At 31.4% G+C, this 24,956-nt stretch overlaps 2 protein-coding genes across 2 annotated transcripts; both read right to left on the bottom strand.

Annotated features, from left to right (window-relative positions):
• Positions 1-1,511: 1,511 nt before the first annotated feature.
• On the bottom strand, positions 1,512-3,248 carry LOC106712980. The gene has a single exon (XM_014505672.2). It carries the CDS (start codon positions 3,246-3,248, stop codon positions 1,551-1,553), a length of 1,698 nt encoding a protein of 565 aa, XP_014361158.2. The 3' UTR covers positions 1,512-1,550.
• A 3,702-nt stretch (positions 3,249-6,950) lies between these two features.
• On the bottom strand, positions 6,951-23,893 carry LOC106712968 (alpha-tocopherol transfer protein-like). The gene is made up of 5 exons (XM_045683245.1): positions 23,519-23,893; positions 17,329-17,453; positions 12,257-12,353; positions 7,881-8,022; positions 6,951-7,298 (listed from the first exon to the last, which is right to left on the bottom strand). The coding sequence occupies exons 1-5, from the start codon at positions 23,809-23,811 to the stop codon at positions 7,050-7,052; spliced, it is 906 nt and encodes a 301-aa protein (XP_045539201.1). The 5' UTR covers positions 23,812-23,893; the 3' UTR covers positions 6,951-7,049.
• Positions 23,894-24,956: the final 1,063 nt, after the last annotated feature.

Genomic DNA, 24,956 nt, shown 5'->3' with positions numbered 1-24,956 from the left:
GGAGTATAAAGATATGAAGGACACATCTAATGTCATATTAATATATGTGACTGAAGAATTTTGAATGCTGTCCGTTTGCAATTTGCTTAGCCATATCTTTCTTAATATATATAAATCTCGTGTCAATGTTTGTCCTCAATGGACTCCTAAACCACTTAACCGATTATAATAAAATTCGCACACCATGTGCAGTTCGATCCAACTTGAGAGATAGGATAGTTTAAATCTCAAATTATAGTCGCAATTTTAATTTTTTGCTAATTATTTGTCTGTTATTATTTGACAGTCACAATTATCTGTTAACTCCAAATGATTCTAACAGATGTCGATACCTTTCGACTGGGTTGAGTAAGTAATCAATAGATGGCGCTGCTATGGTAAATCTACGAACGTGTCATATAAGCTACATTTATTTTTATCTGTTTTTCATACCCCAATTAAGTTTTTTTAACTGCGCGCGGACGGAGTCGCGGGCGACAGCTAGTTGTATATTAAATTCATTTACAAAGTGAGGTGTTTTGGTTTTAAATTGTAACGTTACAACATACAAGGTACGACTTAAATTGATATCATGCGAAATTTAATTGGCTGTCATCAATCTAAAAAGTAGCTGGCACTCAGGCGGTTAGAATAAAAAAAAAATTCAGTAAAAAGTTTTTATTTGGCAAGATCCAGCCTTTAATACAATTAGAAAAAAAATGACTTAGTTAAATAGAGAGCCTCAAAAATACGACAAGTTTAAGTACATGTCCTTATTATGTGAGATATTGTAAACTTATTAGAAAATAGTTCCTCTAATTTCTAATCAAAAAGTAATAAATAACATTAATTATTATGTAAAATAGTTACGAATAAATCGTTAGTAAACAAAAAACATTACATTAGTATTTTGAATGAAAAAAAAACATTATTTCACAATTTCATGTTATTACATAATACTTAATATATAAAATAATCTAACGATAAAAAAAACTTAAAACTATTTAATTTAAAAGAAGTGCAAAAATAAATAAATAATTATGTAGTAAAAGTATATATGTTCTAACATTGTAGAAGATTTTATTTGGATATTAATGCTTTGGATGTGTTTCAAAAATAGTGGAAATAAATTCTATCCTGCGTATTTTAAATCGTATCGTTTATTAAAATTACGCGTAACCAATTTGTTTGATACGCGATAAATTCTCTTTAGTAATACAACCAAACTTTACATCTAAGCTTTTAAATATTTATCTACAAAATACCATTCTAGAAATCTATATGACAACTTATTTTGATAGGGTTTTGGTTTCCTTCAGATTTGTGCTAAAACTATTATTTACTTACTAGCTGTCTGCCCACGACTCCGTACGCGCGGAATAAAAAAAACATAATAGCCTATGTCTCCAGCCTATGCCTAGCCCTTCAGACTATATTCTACATCTGTGCCAAATTTCATCAATATTCGTTGAGTCATTCCGGAGATACCTTCAAACAAAATCCATCTAAACAGTCGCATTTATAATATTAGTAAGATTATGTATTTCTTATTGGTGACGCAGTCATTTTTCTCACATATTTTGTTGTAGAAACTTTTTCTCATTAATACAGTTTTCTAATTCATCATGATAATTATCAATTTTAGCGTCCAATCCTGGACTCTGTACTTCGAAGCTGTCACCTGTAATTATCTTCTCACGGTTCAATGTTGAATCAAATCTAACTTTCTTTCCTGGTGTATTTGGTTTTGTATTAGATACATTTGCTATATCATTACGTTCTTTAAGAGGAGTTACATTCATATTCAATCTTGTATTTCTTATTGTTTTTATAGTTTCATATTGATTATCCTCTTCAATTTCTTCAATTTCTATTTCATCAGAATTATCCAGATTCAATCCGGGATTTTCGATTCCTGATTCTTTTATTGGAGTTTTTAGTTTTGTTGGTTTTCTTGGTACTTCGTAAGGATTTAAAGTAGTATTATGTTCCACTTTTTCGCTTTTGAATGTCTTCTTTAATGTTTTCATTACTTTTTTTGATAGTTTGTTAATTTTGAATATATTCTTTGAATCTTTCTTACTATCATTTGAATCAGTTGAAAAGTTAACATCGTTATTCTTGTTTAGATTCAAAATGTCTACCGCACTAAATCTTGATACATCGTGACCTAATATTTTACTTTGTTTGTTATAATTATAAGCACTATTGGTTGCGTCTTCTATATTTTCATAAATAGGACTGTCTGCTCTATAACTATCTATGTTCTCGTATTCGTTTGTATCTGTATTTGTAACGGATTCATTGACAGTAGATATAGTACTGTTTGTATCACCAGTAAATAATGTACGTGGGATTATATTTCTAATTAGTACAGCATTTGTTACTGGTCTGTTGATAGCTTCTATGTTATATTCCATTTCAGATTTTGATTCATCGTTGAATGTAAACGGATTGTCTATATTCGTTTCAATGTTTGTATTCAAATTAGGATCTAAAAATGGATTTGTACATTTCTTTGGTAGTCGTTTCTTTTTTGTAACTATTGTTATAGTTTTGATTTCCATTATATTACTTTCGTTTAAATCATCATCTAAATATAGTGACTGGTTAGGATCGGATGGTGAATTTAATGCAAGTCGATCAATAAAGCTTAAGTTTAAATTGCTAGTGTTATTAACAAATATTTGATTTGTAACATTGCTTTGTATATTTGTTACATTATTGATAGATAAATCTGCATCTAGATCTGTTGTGACTGCATTTAAAGATCTTTGTTCAATTATCGATATACCGGAATCAGATTCAGCAGTACTTAGACTGGAATCCGTGCCATTTTGTATTTCAAATATATTGCTCGTTGTGTTTATTGGATCTGTTGTTTGTTGTGTTGTTATTTCAGTCATATTAGCGTATAAAGGTTCACTAGTGCATGGTATGGGATTTTCATTGTTTAATTTTACTGGACTTTCATAAGTCCTGACGTTTTTACGGACATTTTCTAGCTCCCGTATTAAAAATTCGTTAACAGCTGTCTTACTGATACCTAAATCCAAAGCGGTATTTTCGAAGGCAACAATATCACAGCTTTTAGTTCTCTTACGACGCTTCCCAGGTGTTATTTCCATTGCATTGTTGCACATAGGGTCTTCGTTAGCGAGTAGATCTAAGGCAGGGTTCAGAAAAATGTTGGAATTTGGAACAATTCTTTTTCTTTTGTTTTTCAAATTAGCTTTTACTTCGAATATGTTGTTGTCCACAGGTTCCATTGTAAACTGGAAATAATTATGCTATTTTTTAAACTTATTATAACAATAAATTTGCCTGTTTAACTCTACCAATAAAACAAGTAAATAAAACTTTGTTATCTTAAGAATATTGGAACATGTCTATGTTCTTATAAACAAATGTTTCATAAAAAAAACTATTTATTATTAAGTGCTCTTAGAATACAAAATACAACTTTTTTTTATTTTAAAATTGTTCTACAAAATTGTAAATTGTAAATATATTTAGTTTATTTAAAACATTAAAGCACAAAATGTTTTTTAAACTAATTGCTACCAAAGCAAATTGGTAGAATTAATAAATCAACAAAAAATTTATGTCATGAGACCGGATAGTGCAGCAGTCTTAAAAACAGAAGAGAATTAAAAAAAAAAGTTCTGATATCCACTTACCCATTTATTAGAAAAACACCACTACAATTTCTTTGACGAAACTATTTAATTAAGATCACAGTATCAAATGACGCCAACTTTAACTAATTAAATATCTGCTTATTCCAATTATCATTCATAATTCACGTTTTAGATTTTCAAAACAAATGCTTCTAATCACCGGCAGGTGTTTGACGACGGTTACACTTTTGACAGCTGTGCGAAGTTGCCATTCGGAAAATGTTTATTTTTTTTTAATTAATGATAAAAGATGTGCAGACAAAGCTTCAAAGAAATTTGAAAGACATTCGAAGTGTAGAAAAAATGAAGGAACTGGATTTTTTCGAGTTTCCCCTCTTTCTTATTTTATCTGTGAATTATAATAAAACTTAACTATCTATATATTTTAAACTAGATGGCGCTGTCCTATTATTTTTCACACGACATAGCGTTTTCAAAGTAAAAAGGTAAATTTGAAGCAGATTTTGAAAGCTTTGAGCTTGTAGTTTGCACGAGGAAAATAGCTATGGTATGATTTTTTGTTTTCTACTGATTAATAGAAACAATATATGTTTCCTTTAATATCTTTCGACTTATACTTAAAAAGATACTTTATAGAGTAGATTATTAATTGAAAACACTCAATGTAAATAAAATTTTAATGCAACAAAAATCACAATTTACGGTTACCGGAACCAATATCACAATTCAAAACATATCACAACAGGACTGTGTTACTATAACTAAAGAAATATTTAAGCAAATTTAACTAAAAACACCAACATATTAAAATATAAAACACCTTCACCAACAATATACCTATTTTTAAACAGAATATTATAATAATGGAATATATTCAACACTATCCGTAAATTTCTGACACCAAAATCTCTATATCGACGCTGGAAATCGTAAACGCTGTAACCCCGAAAGTATGAACTTTACAGGAGAGCCAAAAAATGATAACTCGTGAGCTGATACGCCTACAAGCATGCGGTATTTAGCAATGTTGTGTAGTTTGTGCTAACCTATAATAAAATCATTATCGTTTGATAATGGTTGAAATTATTAACGTGTGAAAAACATATTCGCGATTTCAAGGGTTACAGCGTTTATGCTTTCCAACGTCGATATATATCGTCATCCCTGTCATTATCTTTGACAAAACATTGACAATAATATTTTTTATACAGAGATTTTGGTCTCAGAAACCAACGGTATTTGTATATATTTTTACGAAACTATATCAAATATTACATATAGTTTATTTTTCTACAAAGTATTGTAATTTACCCCTTTATATAGATGAGGTTAAACTTAACATATATATGTCGTAAGTTTACGTAAATTTAATTATTCCATTTTTATACATTTATTATGAAGAAATATTAATACATATTTTTTTTAATAAAATAAAATACTAGACAGGCGTCAACTATAATAAGCAACTGCAATAAGTGGAAGCCTTATTTTAGTCCATTGCCCCTTCCCACCCTTGTTATAAAATGATGGAAAGGGGCATTGAATTTGACGGAGGGCAGAACGCATAGTAAGGGGAAAATATTCTCTTTCTGTACGTACCCTCCTCTGTCGATTAAAGATAGGTAACGCATCTGCAATTGCAGATATCTGTGGGCACCGGTCGCTATTTCGGCGAAACAGATGGTCGCTTGCCATCTTATAATATAAAAAAATCTTAAATAGATTAGTGAATACACAATTGTCTGTAAAACAAACAGAATTGTTCAATTTTTCTACTATAAATTGTCAAAATTCACCAGATCTTAGAAATGTCATGGTTGTTTTTTTAATATTATTTAATTTGGTCAATTATATCAAAGATTATTATTCAATTTTTAAGTTTGATTATAAAATAACACGTCTTAAATTAATTTATCTTTCATTTGATGATAAAACATAAAAAAATACAGTCGAATTGATAACCTCCTTCTTTTTGAAGTCGGCTAAAAATTTAATACTGTTTGAAGTGAAAATAAAAAAAAAAAACTATAATAATTTCACTGTCTTTACACAACAACTAGACAATATATTATTTTTTATATAGTATTTGTGTATTTACTTTTAAATTGTTCCTTACATTTTTCTACAATAATCGATAAAGAAAATATAGTACCCGGCCATAAACTTGACACGTGGATACATAGACTATTCTTTTATATGACGTGCCAACTCAAAACTTCGAGTAAGAATCACACAATTTCAAATATTCGACAGAAATACATAATTACTAAGCAAACTGTAATTTTTCCTTTATCATGGCAGTGTTTTAATATATATTAAATTTTATCTTTTTAAAACTGCATTTATTTATAAATTCAATGTTGCCAGTTGCACTAGGAATGTTTTTTTTTTAATTTTCTTTATTTTGTAAAAAAATGAAGTATTTATATAATATCTACGAGTTAAAATATTAATAATAATTGACAATAAATTAATAATTGAAATTAAATATTGATTAATTTCCAATTAAATTACAATAAGACATAATAAGGTCTAATTAATGGTCCAAAAAATGGGTGACGTATTTTTTTTATAAAAAAATACACTTAAATTTTTTAACAGAACAGAAGAAAAAAAATGTAAAAAAACCCTAAAGAAAAATTAACTCTAATTACCGTACTCAGAGTTGTTATAATATAAGGCGTTAATTAGAGTTCATTTTATACCAAAATTTAAAAAAAAAATTAAATGCAATAAAGACTTACCTGAAATAAGATAATCTATCAAAATTTATAAACAGATAAAGGATTATTATAAAAAAAACATTAATAATTATATAATTATCAATTAAATCGCTTGATAACAAAGATAATAAAGTTATGACTTTATATAAGGAGCCAAAATATACCAAATAATAATATTTTTAAATTAAATATACTAACAAAATCGCCCGTCTTTGCTTACTACAATCGAACCTGAATAAGCGATAGTAAAAGAGACTGCGATATTTTTTCTCGCTTCTAGAAGTTTCTTTCTAATGTCTCGCTTGTGAAGGAACATCGGAACGTGACAAAGATTCTCACTTATCCCGGTTCGACTGTATAAATATTAAAGAATTTCTACAAAATAACATGACAATTTCCATTGAAATATAAAAATAGCGCATTAATCAATATTTATGTAATTTGACGTTAATGTTTACAACTTTTAAGAATTTATTTATAGTGGGTTTCTGAGAGTAAAATTTCTATATAAAACATATCGTCATCTCTGTCATTATCTTTGACAAGACAGAGATAACAATATTATTTAAAGGAATTTTGTCTCAGAAACCAACGATTAGAATACAAATGATGTATATTAATTTAAATATGTAACTAAAAAGCATTCAGCGTTTAAGTACACAAGATAAAGGATGGAATGACTTTTATATTTCTAATTTCCCCCTATTTAATCTATTTCTAGATTTTTAAAGGCTTTTTCCATAGCTTTATCCCGTTTCTTATCTGGCAGAGCCTCGATCCTCTGATGCTCTTCAGCTTTGAAGTACGGCTCCAAGTCTTGAAGTTGTTGCATGCACCGTTTGTGCAACGTCTGAGTATCGGGTAAAGTTCCCCCATAGTCGGGGGGTAAAGCTGATCGTGGGACTACAGATTCGTAGAACTTCTCCAGATCCTCGTTTTTGTGGTGGAATTTTATCTGCGGATAAAATTAAAAAAAAATCTATACTAGATGTTTAAATTACTGTAGCCTTAAAATATATTGGTATAGCAGTTTTGGAACGAAGTTCCTTATCGCGCGTTGTGAAAGGGGGCTAGACGGAAAAAAATCTTACGAAAAATTGTCACGACACTTTTTGCTATAGTAAGTATGTTAACGACGAATGAGCGCTACTTCACCATGGCAACGACGTGATAATATATAACGAAAATCCATAGAAATAAAATGTACTTCTTGTGAAGACTTAAGTTTTTTATTCATAGAATAAACATTGGTTCCTTCACTAATTAATAGAAAGGAACTTCGTTCTATCCGGGTGTCCCTTGACACTTCTCAAGTTTTTTTTTAATAATACGGGATAATAATATTGCTGAACGAAATGTACATTATTAAATTTATAATAGAAATGATGGTGCCAAATATTGGTCGTGGTACAGCAAGTCTTTACGAAATCTAGCACTGTAATCTTCATTTCATATCATCCACTCCAGATGGTAACTGTACACATGCTGACCAGACCTTCAGAAATGAGGGACCACTGTAATAAACCTCTCATCTCACCATATCAAAGAATTTCTTATCCATGAACGGTCGTATGAGCATCAACAACTTGTCCAACACTGGCTCCGTATTGAACACGTGGATAGCCTTCATACGGACAGGCATCGCCTCTTGCACGTACTGGAAGAACTTGCGTAACGATCTGAAATTATAATTATCTTTCAAATAAATGTACATGAACGCCATATTGTGACGTCATAGCTATCGAATCGAAAATCAGAGGACTAGATATATATTTGTGACTGAGTAGTCACTGTTTGCCTTGAGGAGGCATTTACAGTTTCACCAGGCTTGAGGTGGCCGGGCGCAGATGGCGCTTAGCCTAAACCTCGTTTAAGAGTAACTAGGCTCGAGGGCTCCCTCAGGAGCCTCGGCTCGGGCTGTTACTTCGTTAATATTACCGGATTGGATAAGAGGACTAGAGAACTTTCAATTATGTAGGGGACATTGACATGGGTAGGGACCGGCGTGAGTGCGTACTAAAGCGACTGCCTAGGGCGCTGGGACAGAACGACGCCACAGGTCTGCGAACAGGATTGCTAGGTCGCCAAACCTACAAGCCGGTCAGACCAGCCAGTTTGGCCGAACATTTGGGTAGAAAGGTCGGACATCCTATATTATTTAGGATTTTGTCTCAGTATTAATAGGTACACTCTCGTTCGGGAAATGTAAAAAGCGTAACAAAAGCCGGAAAACCGTCTATTTTGGCCGAACACGCAATCAAAAAGCTTTAAACCGGCTTTATCCGGACGCCTGGCAACGCTATCTGCGAATTACACAATCACACGCAACCCTATCAAGGCATGATAAAGAGGAGTCGACGTAGTAATGTCGTCTAAGGCGCTGGTAGTGTTAAACCCAGTACTGTGCGTAAGCCTAGAAAAAGATTGGATTCCCTGAATAGTGACATAATAAAAGGGGAATGACGACTAAAATGGTCTGGAGGAAGTACATAGTGTGAGGTGACACACAGAGTGGCATAAGAACAAGTAGATGATAAAAAACTTTCTTCTTCTTTCTCGTCTTACAGCTGTAAGATGTATAGTAATCTAAAATAACTGTTTAACTTTAAGAAGAAGTAAGTTATACATCTTACTTCTTTGAGAATATAAACGGAATTAATTTATTATAACATACTTCAATCTTAAGAAAATAATACTGACATTCCTAATTCAAAATAATTTAAACATACTACACAAAAAGCCAAGTAGGTCAGAATTATCAAAGGAGTATGTATAGGTATATTCTGAGATTACCAAATCAACAACAGCTCGTATATTACCGTTGGTTTCTGAGACTACAATCTAATATATAAAATTCTCGTGTCACAGTTTTCGTCACCGTACTCCTCCGAAACGGCTTGACCGATTCTCATGAAATTTTGTGAGCATATTCAGTAGGTCTGAGAATCGGCCAACATCTATTTTTCTTTTTTTTTAACTGCGCGCGGACGGAATCGCGGGCGACAGCTAGTCTATATATAAACATATGGTCATTCCTGTCATTATCTTTGACAAAACAGCGATAACAATATATTTTCACCGGGTATTATGGTCTCAGAAACTCACGGTAAGTGCAATTCTTGTTTACAGCTAATGGAAAAGTCTTTACCGACTTTACATAATTAAACCTTATACGATAGCAAATAATTGCCAAAACAGACAAAGCCCAGATAAATAAACAGCACCTTATTTCTATGATTAACATAAAAGTGTTAAATTCGACTGAAAAAAAAGGGAAACGCTTTGAAAGAATACAAATTTTTTGTCCAAGTTTTTTTATAATTTATACAGACTTTTTTAAAGTCTGCTTCAGTTTTATGTATTTTTACATATTTGAACTGTTTGTTGGCCTTGTTCTTATTTATATTTTCTTAAATTTTATTACAATACTAGCTGTCGCCCGCGACTCTGCATTAAAAAAAACTTAATAAGTAGCCTATGTGTTCTTCCAGACTATGATCTACATCTATGCCAAATTGTATCTAGATCCGGTAAGCCGTTTTGGAAATACCTTCAAACAAACAAACAAACATCCATCCATTTACAATATTAGTAAGAAGTAAGATTTATATTCAATAAACTAATGGTTGATGTGTCTATGTGATCGAAGGATTATACGCACTAAATTACTAATTACCTATTCACCCTACTTTTTACATTAATAGGTGGCAAACGGGCAAACCCTACTCTTGAAGATACCCACGTTATATCTGGGAGACATTAACGCCGACAAGTTATACCAATCCTTTGCTGTGCGCATGAGGAACGACGATCGCTTTGTACGAACCCCAGTCTTACTAACATTATACAAGCGAATGTTTGGATGAATGGATCTTTGTTTGAAGGTATCTCCAGAACTGCTCAATTTATCTTGATGAAATTTGGCATAGATGTAGAACATAGTCTGGAAGAAAACATAGGCCTCTTATTATGTTTTTTTTTTTCATACCGCAAGAACGTAGTCGCGGGCGATAGCTAGTATTAAATATATTTATACTATGTCGTCGGGGATATAGTGAAAGAATTTTTGAAATAGATGCAACAGTTTTTGAGCAAAGATAACATGTATTGTTTTAAAAGAAAAAAAAATCATTTTTTTTGTTACAATCATAAAAAATAAAATAAAGGAAACAATTTATAATATTATATGTAGATTTAGTGGCCGTATCTTTTGTCCGTTGTATTTTACTCATAAAAACTGTTTAAATATTAAAATTTGAATGATTGTAAAAAATTGATTACGTGCGAAACGTTTTTTGGTATTTCATATAAAGGATGTGTTATTAAAAATAATATATACATGAATAATATATTTTATGTCTATTTTCTATGTTATACTTTTTCAATAGAAGTTTTTTGGTTTTTTTTTTTTTTGTTAAAAAGGAGATTATTTTTGTATGGTATTTGAGCCAACTGTTGGATAAAAAGGCACTTCGTACACATCATCATCAGCTCACTATACGTCCCCACTGAGGGCTCGGAGTCTACCCTAAGTTAGAGGTGACTAGGCCATAGTCAACCACGCTGGCCAAGTGCGGGTTGACTTCACACATATTATTGAATTTCTTCTCAGATATGTGCAGCATCACGATGAAATTGATCTAGTCAGCCAAAAGTAGTATATAATTATTTCTCTAACATTGTAAATTTAGGCCTCGAGAGAAATATATTTCTAAACAAAATTTATAAGGGGAGCAAAAGTCATCTTCATCCTGAAAAATGGGACATGGATCCAACAAGGTTGGGAAACACAGGTCTAGAAGAACAGATAGGCTACTAGTGTAGGCACATAGGCTATTAGTAAGATTTGATGTATTAACAACGAAAATATAGAAAGGTAAAGTGTACGTTTAAAAAATAATACCAAATCATACGCAATACCATTCAAACAAAAAAAGCAATTATGAAAAACGAACGACTACAAACGGAGCTACTAAGTAACAAGAAAAAACTTACATACTAATTGAGAACCTCTTCCTTTTTGAATAATAACGCGGTAATAATATACAATTAATAAATTTCAAATTAAATATATGTAATTATTTGATTTTTCATATAAAAAAAACAAGGCTAACTCGAAAAGACATTTCCATTTAATTAAATTTATAAAGAAAAAGGTCCTTAACAGATGAACGGACAACAAAGTGTTCATATAAGGGTTCCGTTTTTTTCTTTCGAGGTACGGAACCCTAAAAATAATTTATCAGTTACACAACAAATTATCATAAAAATTGTTTATTATATACTTGGTATTATATTATATTAGATTAAATATAGATTGTATATGTGAAATTTGGCACATTCAATGTGGAAAAGTACAAAAAAAAAGCTATTTTAAGTAAAAAATAATTAAAAAACAAACTTTAACTACGAATTATGGTCGGTTTTTGATACAAACATACATTATATATATCCTGCATACCTTTGCTTATCCTTTTGAAAGCTAAAACATATATAATCATGTATATATATATAGCATTGTCATATCTATATTAAAAAAGCACAAAGCTTTGTATTTAAACTTCTATTGAATTACAAATTTAATATGGAATAGTGTTATCAATTCATTTTGAAATAGTATACAATTATAAATATATACATACTCGTAGATACAGTCGAACCCGGATAAACGAGAGTCATTGTACGTTCCTTTCAGACGACCAAACGAGAGACTCTGGTTAGAGAAGAAACCACTATAAGCGAGAAATATATATAGCCTGAACTCTCGCTTACCAGTTTGACTGTATAAAAAAAAACAAGTACGTTATATTAGAAAAAACTTAGCAAACATCTACAAAATTAAACACGTTCAATGCCGCAACACGCGAGTTCACTTCAGCATCGTAATGGTTAAAGTGTTGAAAGCGTACTCACGACAAGCCAACTCTAGTGAGATGTCCCAATTTGACACCTCGCATGTCGAACAGGAATATGTAACCAGGCTGGGGTCCTCTTTTGTATAAGCATGCATCTGTAAAAATATAAAAAAAAACGATTTCAATCGTACGACTTACTATGTTATAGTGGACAACTGGGTTTATTATAAACTAGCTTTTTCCCGGGACTCCGTCCGCGCGGAATAAAAAATAAAAACGGGGTAAAAATTATCCTATGTCCGTTTCCTGGTTCTAAGCTACCTGCCCACCAATTTTCAGTCAAATCGATTCAGCCGTTCATGAGTTATAAATAGTGTAACTAACACGACTTTCTTTTATATATATAGATAGAAGATATAGGTAGAAGATGGGCAAGAGACAAAAGCAAATCATAATATTAATCTTGATTTTATGAAACACTAACTTTTGACCGCGACTACGTTCGTGCGGAATTAAAAAAAAACTTAATAAATAGCTTATCTGTTCTTCCAGGCTATGTTTTACATGTGAGCAAAATTTCACCTAGAACCTAAAAGCTGTTTTTTAGATGCGTAGTAACAAATATCCATTCATCAATGAAGCTGTCGCTCGAAACTCCGTCCGCACGAATATAAAAAAAAAACAATAATAATAGCCTATGTGTTCTCCAGTCTTCTTCCAGTCTATGTTCTACATCTATGCCAAATATCATCAAGATCCGTTAAGCCGTTCTGGAGATACCTTCTAACATCCATCCATTCATCCAACTAATATAAATGTGATGTTAATGCTTTTGTTTGTCATCTCTGACTCTAATAGAAACCCTCTTCAATGTCACGTAACAAGTTTGAATTTCAAGTATTCCAACAATGATACCCACAGACTAAATATCCATAATTAAGCTTCATTAACCTGATTTAAAACTTAAATTACAATGCTATTAAATATTTCGATAACCAGTAACAATGTCAATAAACAAATTGTGTAACAATCTATATATATAAAAGAAAGTCGTGTTAGTTACACCATTTATAACTCAAGAACGGCTGAATCGATTTGACTGAAAATTGGTGGGCAGGTAGCTTAGAACCAGGAAAAGGACATAGGATAAGTTTTCTATTTTTTTTTTATTCCGCGCGGACGGAGTCGCGGGTAAAAGCTAGTCTTTACTAAAGACAGATAATTTCGCAAGTTCAACACGGAGATTGCGACAAAAAAAAGGTTTGCTGAAATCGCAATTTTTACACGACGAACAAAAGTGTAATTGTTCGCAAATATGCATATAGACAATTATAATGTAGTCTAAGTTACGAGTATATCAAAAATAAATAAAAGAATGGCAAATATGAATACAAAGTGCATTGGAAATTATAGCTTTTACCTCGTTACGATTTGTACACGCCTATTGGACAGGTAATATCTATAATTAGTTCGATACCTCACCTCAGCTACCAACCGCAACTGCCATAATGGCGAAAAGTCAAATAGGCACAAAATACCACGGCTTATAGCCTATCCATTTATAGAGGTCAGTGTACTAGTGTCACTTCAGGGTTATTAAAGGTCACTTACGTCTTTAAACTTAAAAGGAAAAAAACGCAATACACACATTATTTTAAATTTCCTGACAATATTTACCTTCACCTTTTCAGAATATTCCGATGATTTTTTTTAAACTTAACAAAGAAAAACAAGGAAGTTTATATACGAGAAATAATTACAGTAAATTCACGGCATTGTGAAGTAAATACTTAAGTATACATAACTCTTAAATTTTAACTTAAAAATCAAGGGCTAAGTAATACGGAAAGCTCTTTATGATACAATTTAAAAAAAGTCTTCTTAAAAGGGCATCAACACAATACCATAGATACAGAGGCAATAAAAAGTGTTTTTATAAATTGAAGCTCAAAAGAAAATGTTCTTTTTTTTAAAAGGATATTCTCAAAATATTTCGGGTATCAGTTTGAATAAAAACTATATAATATATTTAAAAGGTAATGCTATTAAAATTTATACTAATACTAGCTGTTGCCCGCGACTCCGACCGCACGGAATTTAAAAAAAAAAAATTATTTAATCTATGTGCCAAAGTATCCAGAACTGCTAAACGGATCTCGCTGAAATTTGGCGTAGATGTAGAACATAATCTGGAAAAACAAATTATGTTATGCTTATTAATTTTTTATATTCCAGAAGCAAAAAGATGTTAATTTAAAAAAAAAACATATTTATGTATACTTTATGTATACCGGTATGTTTTTGCTCGTATAATTTTTAATGCCTTCCTATAAATTAGATAATTCAAGGTCTTTCGAAAAAAAATATTAAAATATATATATCACGCGTTATTATATACTAGATCGTTGTACGACTTTTTCCTCAAAACTATGTGCCAATTAAGAATACCTGAAGGTCGACTGCCAGAGCATGTGTTTTTATCCAACAAATTAACATTTAACTAAAAATATTTCAAATATAATTTATGAATAGCTAATTTATTATCTCGCTTTTTATTTATTCCACACAGACGAAGTTGCGAGCAGATAATGGCACTAAAAATTTTAAGCAGGTAATGATAATTACAAAATAATTAACAAAATGTTTTAAAAAAGTATTATCTGGAAGGATTACTGCTACACTCAGAGTTGTTAAGTAACCACTAAGGGAGACTCGATAGTAAAAGGCTACCACTTTCTATATTTAGTCCATAGTTTCGTTTTTTGTTTCTGAATGTATAAAAGACGATAGTAGTGTGCCAGGGCCGAACCAAAAATCTAACCCTCCCCTCTTAGTTTCGGACGTGATTTGTATTGTTCTTATAATAATTTCTAATATAATATTGTAACTTTGTGTCATCCGAGTGAAATTAAAAAATCTTAATTATAGTAGTCTATGGGTTCTTTCAGACTATATGTTTATGGTAAATTTAATCGAGATCCGTTTAGCCGTTCTGTAGATACCTTCTAACAAACATCCATCCATCTATCCAAACATCTTCTATATATATAAAAGAAAGTCGTGTTTGTTACACTATTTATAACTCAAGAACGGCTCAATCGATTTGACTGAAAATTGATGGGCAGGTAGCTTAGAACCAGGAAACGGACATAGGATAATTTTTACCCCGTTTTCTATTTTTTATTCCGCGCGGACGGAGTCGCGGGTAAAAGCTAGTTTATAATATTAGTCAGATGTGAGAAGTAAGATTATTCATTTATCCATTGTGATGTTAAAGGACAATAGCGATTAGATGACAAAAATGCATAACAAAAGCATTGTGTCGTGCCAGTGGATCATTTGTAATACATAATACCGTATATCTATATATATAAAAGAAAGTCGTGTTAGTTACACTATTTATAACTCAAGAACGGCTGAATCGATTTGACTGAAAATTGGTGAGCAGGTAGCTTAGAACCAGGAATAGGACATAGGATAATTTTTACCCCGTTTTTTTTTTTTTTTTTTTATTCAGCGCGGACGGAGTCGCGGGTAAAAGCTAGTATATTATAAAATTCTCGTGTCACAATGTTAGTTACTGTACTCCTCCGAAACGGCTTTACCGATTTTTACCAAATTTTATATGCGTATTGAGTAGGTCTGAGAATCGGCCAACACCTATTTTTCATACCCCTATTAAGTTTTTTTAACTGTGCGCGGACGGAGTCGCGGGCGACAGCTAGTCTTATATATAAAATTTCCATGTCACATAGTTACCGTACTCCTCCGAAACGGCTTGACCGATTTTTATGAAATTTTAAATACATATTCAGTAGGTCTGAGAATCGGCTACTGTCTATTTTTCATACCCCTAACATAGAACATAGTCTGGAAGAACACATTGGTTACTTATTAAGTTATTTTTAATGCGCGTGGACGGACTCACGGGAGACAGTTAGTATACGTATAAAATGTTAATTGTACATAATATTGAACATAAACATTCCCACGTATTTAAATACAACATAATTACATATAATAGTCGATTATCGATGCTCGAACATTTTGTATGAAACAATGTAATTTCTATCTTTATATTTGAACTAGCTTTTGCCCGCGACTCCGTCCGCGCGGAATTAAAAATAGAAAACGGGGTAAAAATTATCCTATGTCCGTTTCCTGGTTCTAAGCTACCTCCCCATCAATTTTCAGCTAAATCAGTTCGATCGATCTTGAGTTATAAATAGTGTAACTAACACGACTTTCTTTTATATATATAGATAAGAGAGACAAAAATATGTTTTGTAGAGATTTTGCAGCAGTGTTACAGTAAATAGAAGAGGATCAATAGGGGGGATACGAATGTTATTCTAAGTAAAGCAACCTTAGGTAACAATCTTATCTTACTAATATAAAAAAATCCGAATGTTTTGATGAATGTTTGTTTGAAGGTATCTCCGGAACGACTTATCAGATCTTGATGAAAATTGCCAAAAATGTAGAACATAATCTGGAAGAACACATGGGCTACTTATTATGTTTTTTTTTAATGCCGCGCGGACAGAATCGCGGGCGACAGCTAGTCACTTAAATATAAACATCGTAGAAAAGATATATAAAAATGTTTAAACATTAATAATGAAATTAAAACCACAACGTTATGTTAATTGTGGAAAAAACCAAGGTTCTTTGTCACAAGATAAATACCTTATTGAAGCGATTCATTGGTATTTCTTGCAATATTTTGTAAACATTTTCACTGAACTACTTCTCGAATGAAAATTATAAAATTACAAACTGTTTAAAATTACTTTTGTACATAAAATTTCTTAGAAGTACATAAAAAAAAAATCCTCATACCTCTTATTAGTGTAATGTTTTCACACTTGGGCAGAAAAGTGTTGCAAAGTAATAAACGATGAAGTACTACTGTTTTAACGTGCAATGATTTGAACGTACACTTATTGTCAAAATAGTATAACCCCTTCAAAATTTGTCAAAATGTAAAGGATTAAAAATTAAAAACGTGAAAAATACGTGACATAAAAACATTTTTTGTCAGTTTCATACATTTTTGACCTTTAAAATAAAACTAGCAACTGTCTACTCCTATGCTTTAACTGTTCTGCCCTTCTATGTATTACTTACCGACAGTCATGAAGAGTAATTTGACACCTGACTCCAGATTGTACTTAGAAGGTTCCGTGTAATGCAGCCGATGGTAGATGAGGTCATATCCCTCGCACGACTTCTCTGGGAGGTAAGAGAACTCTCTGCAAACAATCACAAGACAATGTAGTTAGAGGTTAGTTTCACATAATAGCAGAAAAGTGAGTCAGATGAATAGACGGTGCAGTACACAGTCTAATACTCTGCCCCTGATGTACACCTAGAGATTCTTTTAGCGAAGCGACCGCTGCCCATAGACGTCCGCATGCAGATGCGTTGCCTTCCTTTAATCGACGGAAGAGGGAACGCACAGAAAAAGGATATATTCCCTTCCTATGCGTTCCCTCCTTCGTCATATCCACTTTCCCTTCCTATTCTTTCCTTATAAGAAAAGGTTGGCAGAAAAGATTTTTATCGCAAGTAAAATTGAACTCTATACAATTGAAACAATGTTTATTTTTACTTTTCACGTATTCACGTTACTACAAATAAAATTAAACCTTGTTCCAATCGTATAAAGCTGCATTTTATTTGTTAAAGCTGCTCAGCTCTCCGCGCCGGTCTGTGTAACATTTTGCTACAATGTTTTGAGGATGCCAGAGATTGTTTCATCCATAAAAAATCTAAAATTAAAACAAAAATGCTTATTTGTAACTTTGTGATTGTTCGAATTACGGCTTTTGCGACGCGTACCTGTTTCTGAATAGTAATAAATATTTTAATAGCATTAAGAACTCGTTACTACTCAGACCGTAAAGTAAACTGTCTTACGTTATTATTGACGTCAATCCGCAATGTAAATCGAGTAAATAACTAAGTTAGGTCAATTAAAAGGTTCAGTAGACAATATTTACTGATATAAGATTTAAAGTGTATATTATTATCTGTCTAACCGTTGGTTTCTGAGATCAAAATATCTGTATAAAACATATCGTCATCCCTGTCATTATCTTTGACATAACAGAGATAACAATATGTTTTACACGAGGATATTGAACTCGGAAACCCACGGTAATAAGTAGATAAAAAGAGTAAAGTTTTTGAACGATAGATGGCGCAGTAAAAATACACCTGTACTTTTAATCACGGAGTTAAAAGCTATAGTAGAGTTTAAATAATACGAGCATTAATCCAATTTTAAAGTTACTCTTAAACGAGGTTTAGGCTAAGCGCCATCTGCGCCCGGCCACCTCAGGCCCGGTGAAACTGTAAATGCCTCCTCAAGGCAAACAGTGACTACTCAGTCACAAAAAAAAAACAATTTTAAAAATTTAAATATTAAGCAATTGTCGTAGCAACTTCCAAAACCAGTATTTATTCTATTACTTGAAAAAAATTACAAATTACAGGAACAATAATATTTAGGTAACAGTTTGTTACAAATTTGTGATAACGATAATTGCAACTGAAACTTTAACTTTGATTTGACTATAGGATAAAGATAGTTAATAAGTTAGTGCTAAGTTAAATTATGTATAAGGTTAAAAGGATTATATTTTTTTGGTTAAAAGGATTGCGGAACTCTACATTTTATGAACCTTAACCTTGTAGAATAATCGCAGTTCCGATGACTACGAAGGTTCCAACAACAATCAGAAACCTGTTTTCGTTTCAATGATAATTCATTACAAACCTTACTGAGATGTCAAGTCGTGAGAAAAGTAACTACAATTTCCAAGATGGCGGAGTAATTTTATACAGTTGACATTTTGCAAATTCGTTACTTTGTAGTCGTTATGCTTGTATTAACCGAATAGACGACTAGCGTCGACGATTCATTATCTGTACGGAGCACGATACGCGATTCAAGTAGCCAAGTGCGTTATAAAAACATTAAAACAAACCGGAATTATTTTTTCCTTTGAATACATGACTCTTGTATAGAGACAATTATAACTTTTAAATTAAATGGTAATAAGATCTTCAATTTTTTTTTTAATTGCAAGAAATTTCTGTATTGAAAGATATTTCATACTATTATATTAATTATGTAATAAACTTTGTTGTTAAACAATATATGAATATACATTTGAAAAAACATATATTTATAAACAGTATCGTAAAAATCCATATACCTATATTTTTATTACATAAATAATGGCCACAGGTGAGCTAAAATCATTACTATTATGTTATACATATATAAAAAGTTATAATAATAATTATACATTATTAATTTTGCACACAGAATTAATTACAATGAATAGTATATAAATTATGTACATATATTTGTAGTGATACTGTGAACGTGTTAAAAAAGTTTTGGTTTATAAGGTAAACGTAAACAGTAATTTTCAATAACACCTGTAAACCTCTTTCCCTTTTCTTATTAGGAAAGGGTGGGAAGGGAAAGTGGATTTGGCGGAAGTGGGGACGTATAGGAAGGAGAAATATCATCTTTCTGTGCGTCCCCTTCTCCATTGATTATAGGTCTGCATTTGCGGATGTCTATGGGCAACGATCGCCTCGATATTTCGGCGAATGCAGGTGGCCGTTTTGCTCGTTTGCCACCTTATGATATAAAAAAACATATCAACTCAGTTTTTTCAATGCGAACAAAAGATATGAGAATACGTTTTTCTACGTGTGTTTCGGCGGTGGAAACCTAACGTGAAACAGTCAAAATATTCAGAACATATTTACTTATGGTTATTAACTTTCAGTCAGTCCATTGTTGGATTTTGAGTTTTTTTACGACAAGGTTTCAACACAATAACGACTACGCGCTCAAATAAGTGATAGTATACATTTTTCTTTTAACGTAGAACTTCACTGCCTTGATATATATTGCCATGCATTTTATTCTTTGGGCTATGTATTCTTTGACAAAAAAGAGACAACATATATTAATACTAGCTGTCGCCCGCGACTCCGTCCGCGCGCATTTAAAAAAACTTAATAGGGGTATGAAAAATAGATGTTGTCCGATTTTCAGACCTACTGAATATGCTCACAAAATTTCATGAGAATCAGTCAAGCCGTTTCGGAGGAGTTTAACCACAAACACCGCGACACGAGAATTTTATATATAAGACAAGTGTCGACATTGGAATATTGTTATCAACTAATTTACATTTATATTTGAAACATTTACATTTAAAGTTAACACAATTTTGCCGTGCATTTTATATGACATAGCGATGTTGTTCATTTGTTGATCACTCGCCAATGCAAAACTACTGAAAGGAATTAAATAAAATTTTGTACACAAATAGTCTAGAACCTCAGAAAAGACATATGCTATTTTTAAAAGCAAAAATAGGGTAATAAGGGGTTAAAACTGGGGGTGGAAATTTGTATGGAAGTCATTTTTACAGCTAGAAGGTTGAAATTTATTTTTTAGGCTGTTAGTCTATATATATAAAAGAAAGTCGTGTTAGTCACACTATTTATAACTCAAGATCGGTCGAACTGATTTAGCTGAACATTGATGGGGAGGTAGCTTAGAACTAGGAGACGGACATAGGAACTTTTTTTATCTTGTGTGCATTTTTTTTATTCCGCGCGGACGGAGTCGCGGGTAAAAGCTAGTTTTATATAATTAAATACGACACTCAACATTATGTAATAATCCAGAATGGGGAATGAAAAGTTTGTGTGGATGTTGTGTAAGTTTAATGTGTTTTGTCATAATCATACTAATATTATAAATGCGAATGTTTAGATGGATGGATGTTTGATGGTATCTCCAGAACGGCTCAACGGATCTTGATGAAATTTGGCACACATATATTACGTTTATATAACGTTTTTTTTTAATTCTGCGTGGACGGTGTCGCGGGCGACAGCTAGTTTTTATAATTATAAGTTAAATAATTAGCAGAAGTATTTCACGCGGACGAAGTCGCGAGTTCAGCTAGTATTTACATATAAGACCGCGTCATCAATGCCATTGCGAATAAGCGACGTATCCACCATTCTATTGTAACCTTGTATTCAATAACCATGTTTAAAAATATTAAGAAATTTCTGACTTGTGAAGACAACGATAAATTTACAAAAGTTTCTACGTAAATGAATTTTTTATTTTTTTTTTGAGGTTAATTGTTAATTTTATGCCATACTCAAAATAATTATAAGATAGACAACCATTAATTTATATTTTTAATTTTACTTTCAACTTAACAAAGTTAATCTTATTTAATTCAAAATTGTAACTTTGATATTTATATTATGTATTTAGTCTTTGGTTTTATTACGCCCAGGGGGACACAGGGCGGCAAAGCGACAAAAAATATCGTTTTTATACAATTAATTTTGCCAAATCATTTTATTTTGTACAATTAATTACGTCGTATTCATAGATTTACCAACCATAGACTTTTTAACCAGCTTCAAAAAAGGAATATCTTAATTTGTATTAATTTTTTTATTATTAAAAGATTAAATAAGTGCATAATAACAACTTATCATTCTTTATTAAATTATCAATATTTACTGATAAACATTTAGTTAACCAAAGAGCATATTCTCGTATTCTGCATATACTAGCATTTTTATGCTTTTATACAAGGTTTTTTTATTCATTTTTTGCAGTGACTCATGCAAACCTTCATCCAAAGCAGATAATGAATTAATATATATATTTTTGATCAACATTATGAATATTATATAATTATATTTTTAACTATGACTTTATTTATTTTATGTACAAGATGGTAAATGAACAAGTTTTCTTTCTTTCAAGTTACAACAAAGCAATAAGTTAGATGGATTACTTTTAATGAACAAGGAAGAGAATGTATATAAATCTAATATCTCCCTTGCCTATGTCCCTTTCAGAACTATATTATCTTACTAATATTATAAATGCAAAAGTTTTGATGGATGGATGGATGGGTGTATTTTTGAAGTTATGTCTGAAACTTCTCAAAGGAACTTAATGAAATTTTGCATAGATGTAGAGCAAAGTCTAGAAGAACACATAGGCTACTTATTTTTTAACTCCGCACTGACGGAGTCATGGACGACACTTAATAGATATTAATACTCATAGGAAAATATTTTTCCTAATTTTTTTTAAACAAATTTTGGCAAAAGGCCATACCAGAAGTTGTTTGTAAAAATATGACATTTTTATAAAGAAAACTGCAAATACCTTAATTATTCACATTATGGAGCTTATTACAATATGTTAATTAACATTTTTGTAAAAGACTCAAGGTTTTTAAATGATTTATTCAAATTAATAAATGTGGAATGATTTTCAAAAGAATTCCTTCAAATGTACCAACAATAAACATTTTAAAATTGCAAATTAATTCTCTCTAATGAATATTGTATCAAAGTGCTAATTGCATAAATTTATTAACTAGACTAGTCATCCTTAATGTCTCAGAGGTTAAGCACTGAATTGCTAATCTATTAGTTGGAGAGGTAGAGAGGATTTTATGGAATAACTTGAGTATGGCAATCAAACAAGGTTCCTAACCTTGTACCCAACAAACTCCATAAAGATCCGCGCTTTTAAGATAGGTCAAAACACTAAGTAAAAAATCAGTTATTATAAATACTGAAGCACATCAGATCAAGACTTGGCGAGTTAATTAACGTCAGGAAAGTCTACATTTCAATTTTAGCCCGCTTGACAAAGTCAAAGTTGTGTTTTTATTCTTGCAACTTTGTGACTTAGTGGCTGCTATTTATATATACCATGCATTTTGTCTCATCCTATATCAAACTGGCACTCTAGATCATTCACAACATGATTTTTTTTTTATCTAGTATCTTGATCGGCTGCCCTAAACACGCAGCCCTATATTAAGCATTTCATTATTGGAAGGTGTACTTGATTGAGTGTAAGGATTCCCTCTTAAGTATTACTGCCATGCTTGAGTACCCTACTTGCAATCTCTGCTATGTACCAATGTGTTTCGATTTTCACATTTCACATGTTTATTTAACTGACATAAGTAAAGTTGACTATCCCTGACTGAGCCAATTTTGAACATATTTGACTAAGGCCTCTAGCCACTTACATAGCGTAGGCTCAAGTCCCTTGGTGGGGACATATGAGCTGATGTTAATAATGAGACTTAATTGGTCAAATAATCCATAATGTTTGTTTTATTTAAAAAATAATTCAAATTTTAATGTCGGAGAAAAATATTTTTTAATAGATAGATTAAAATAAACATTAAAAAAAATTAATTATTTTCAAATTACTTACAAAGCTTCCGTGCTCGGCCACAACTCTTCAGAATTTAAGATGCGAGTATCAAAAAACTCTGGTGCATTTTTCCTGAATGAATAATATTTTTCTATACATGTTTTCGTTTTTTCTAAATCCCCATAACATGCATTATAAAACAACAAAAGTTGTTTATCTGATAAATCTTTAGGCACATATTTTGATTTGTCTAATTTTTGAGTCCACTGTTTTAATAAGTTTATATCATCTTGAGAGAATATGTCCATGGCAGCGGTAGCAGCATTATAATCGAATTCCAATTCCACAGGCATCGCTATAAATTTTCGAATATTATCGCGTCGTAATTTTATTTAAGAAATACCAATTTAATTGACACTACCACTCAGTTTAAAAACAATTTGACAACTGACTGAACAAAATAAAAGACCAATTTTGCTTTTTGCTTGATCGAATTATCGTATGATTTGACTTTGATTTCATATGTATAGATACCAGGATTTTCGCCTTAACTTTGCAAAGTCTATTTAATAAAATGCAAACCCTTTTTTATTTATTTAACTTCGATGTAATATAACAGTGTATTTTACAGTTTATAGTTAATTGTTTTGATAAGTTACGATTTAAGCATGACGTCACAACATAACTTTGACTTTACGAAAGCCTACAAGATTTATTTTAATGTCGATTCCCAATATTAACAACAAAAGTACAACTAAAATGATGCAATCAAATTCTTCGTAAGTATAATTCAACATTTCGACTGAATAATAATTTAAGGACTGACAAAAAGATTCTGAATCTCTTGTATTAATTTAATCTAGTTATATTTTTTTTATTTCAGAGAACCTAATTTAGTTCTTACAACAAGTAGAACTAGAATGTTAATTTTTTACAAAATGTACTTGAAAATAATCTTATTTTTGGCAACACCGTTGTTGTTCCTCCCATTATATTTCATTGGCACAAATAATGTAAGTTAAATATTTCTTTTCTTCTATCATTAAACATTAATATTAAGACACTTTAGTTTCATATAGTGTGTGTATATTAACATCAAAAAGGTGCCGTTTTAGTTGTAGGTATTTCCCCATTTGTGCAAACTACAGAGTTGCCATATATATACCTGTTAATTATAGTTGTAGTAAGATGTTAATGAATGCGGGTCCTACTAAAATTTCATTACAGTTTTCGAAAAATCTTTTCATTGCAGGCATATCCATGTTTTTATGTGTTTATCGTGACAGCTGTGTATTGGACTACAGACGCCGCTCACCCGGTTATCCTCTCGCTGGCAGCGTTGGCTTTATCTTCAATCTTCGCGTTTTTCGGCGTTGAAATTATAACATCGGTTATTAAAACTTAATTACATAATTCACTAATATAATTAAGATTAATTAGCGTCTCTTTAAACCTCTTCAAAACCCAGAATATCAAGTTATTAAATCAGGGCGATGGC

Source organism: Papilio machaon, chromosome 21, assembly GCF_912999745.1.
Source record: "Papilio machaon chromosome 21, ilPapMach1.1, whole genome shotgun sequence".
In the NCBI taxonomy this organism is placed as follows: Eukaryota; Metazoa; Arthropoda; class Insecta; order Lepidoptera; family Papilionidae; genus Papilio; species Papilio machaon.
Note: the sequence above shows the minus strand (reverse complement) of the source record. Positions and strands in the feature narration are given on the sequence as shown.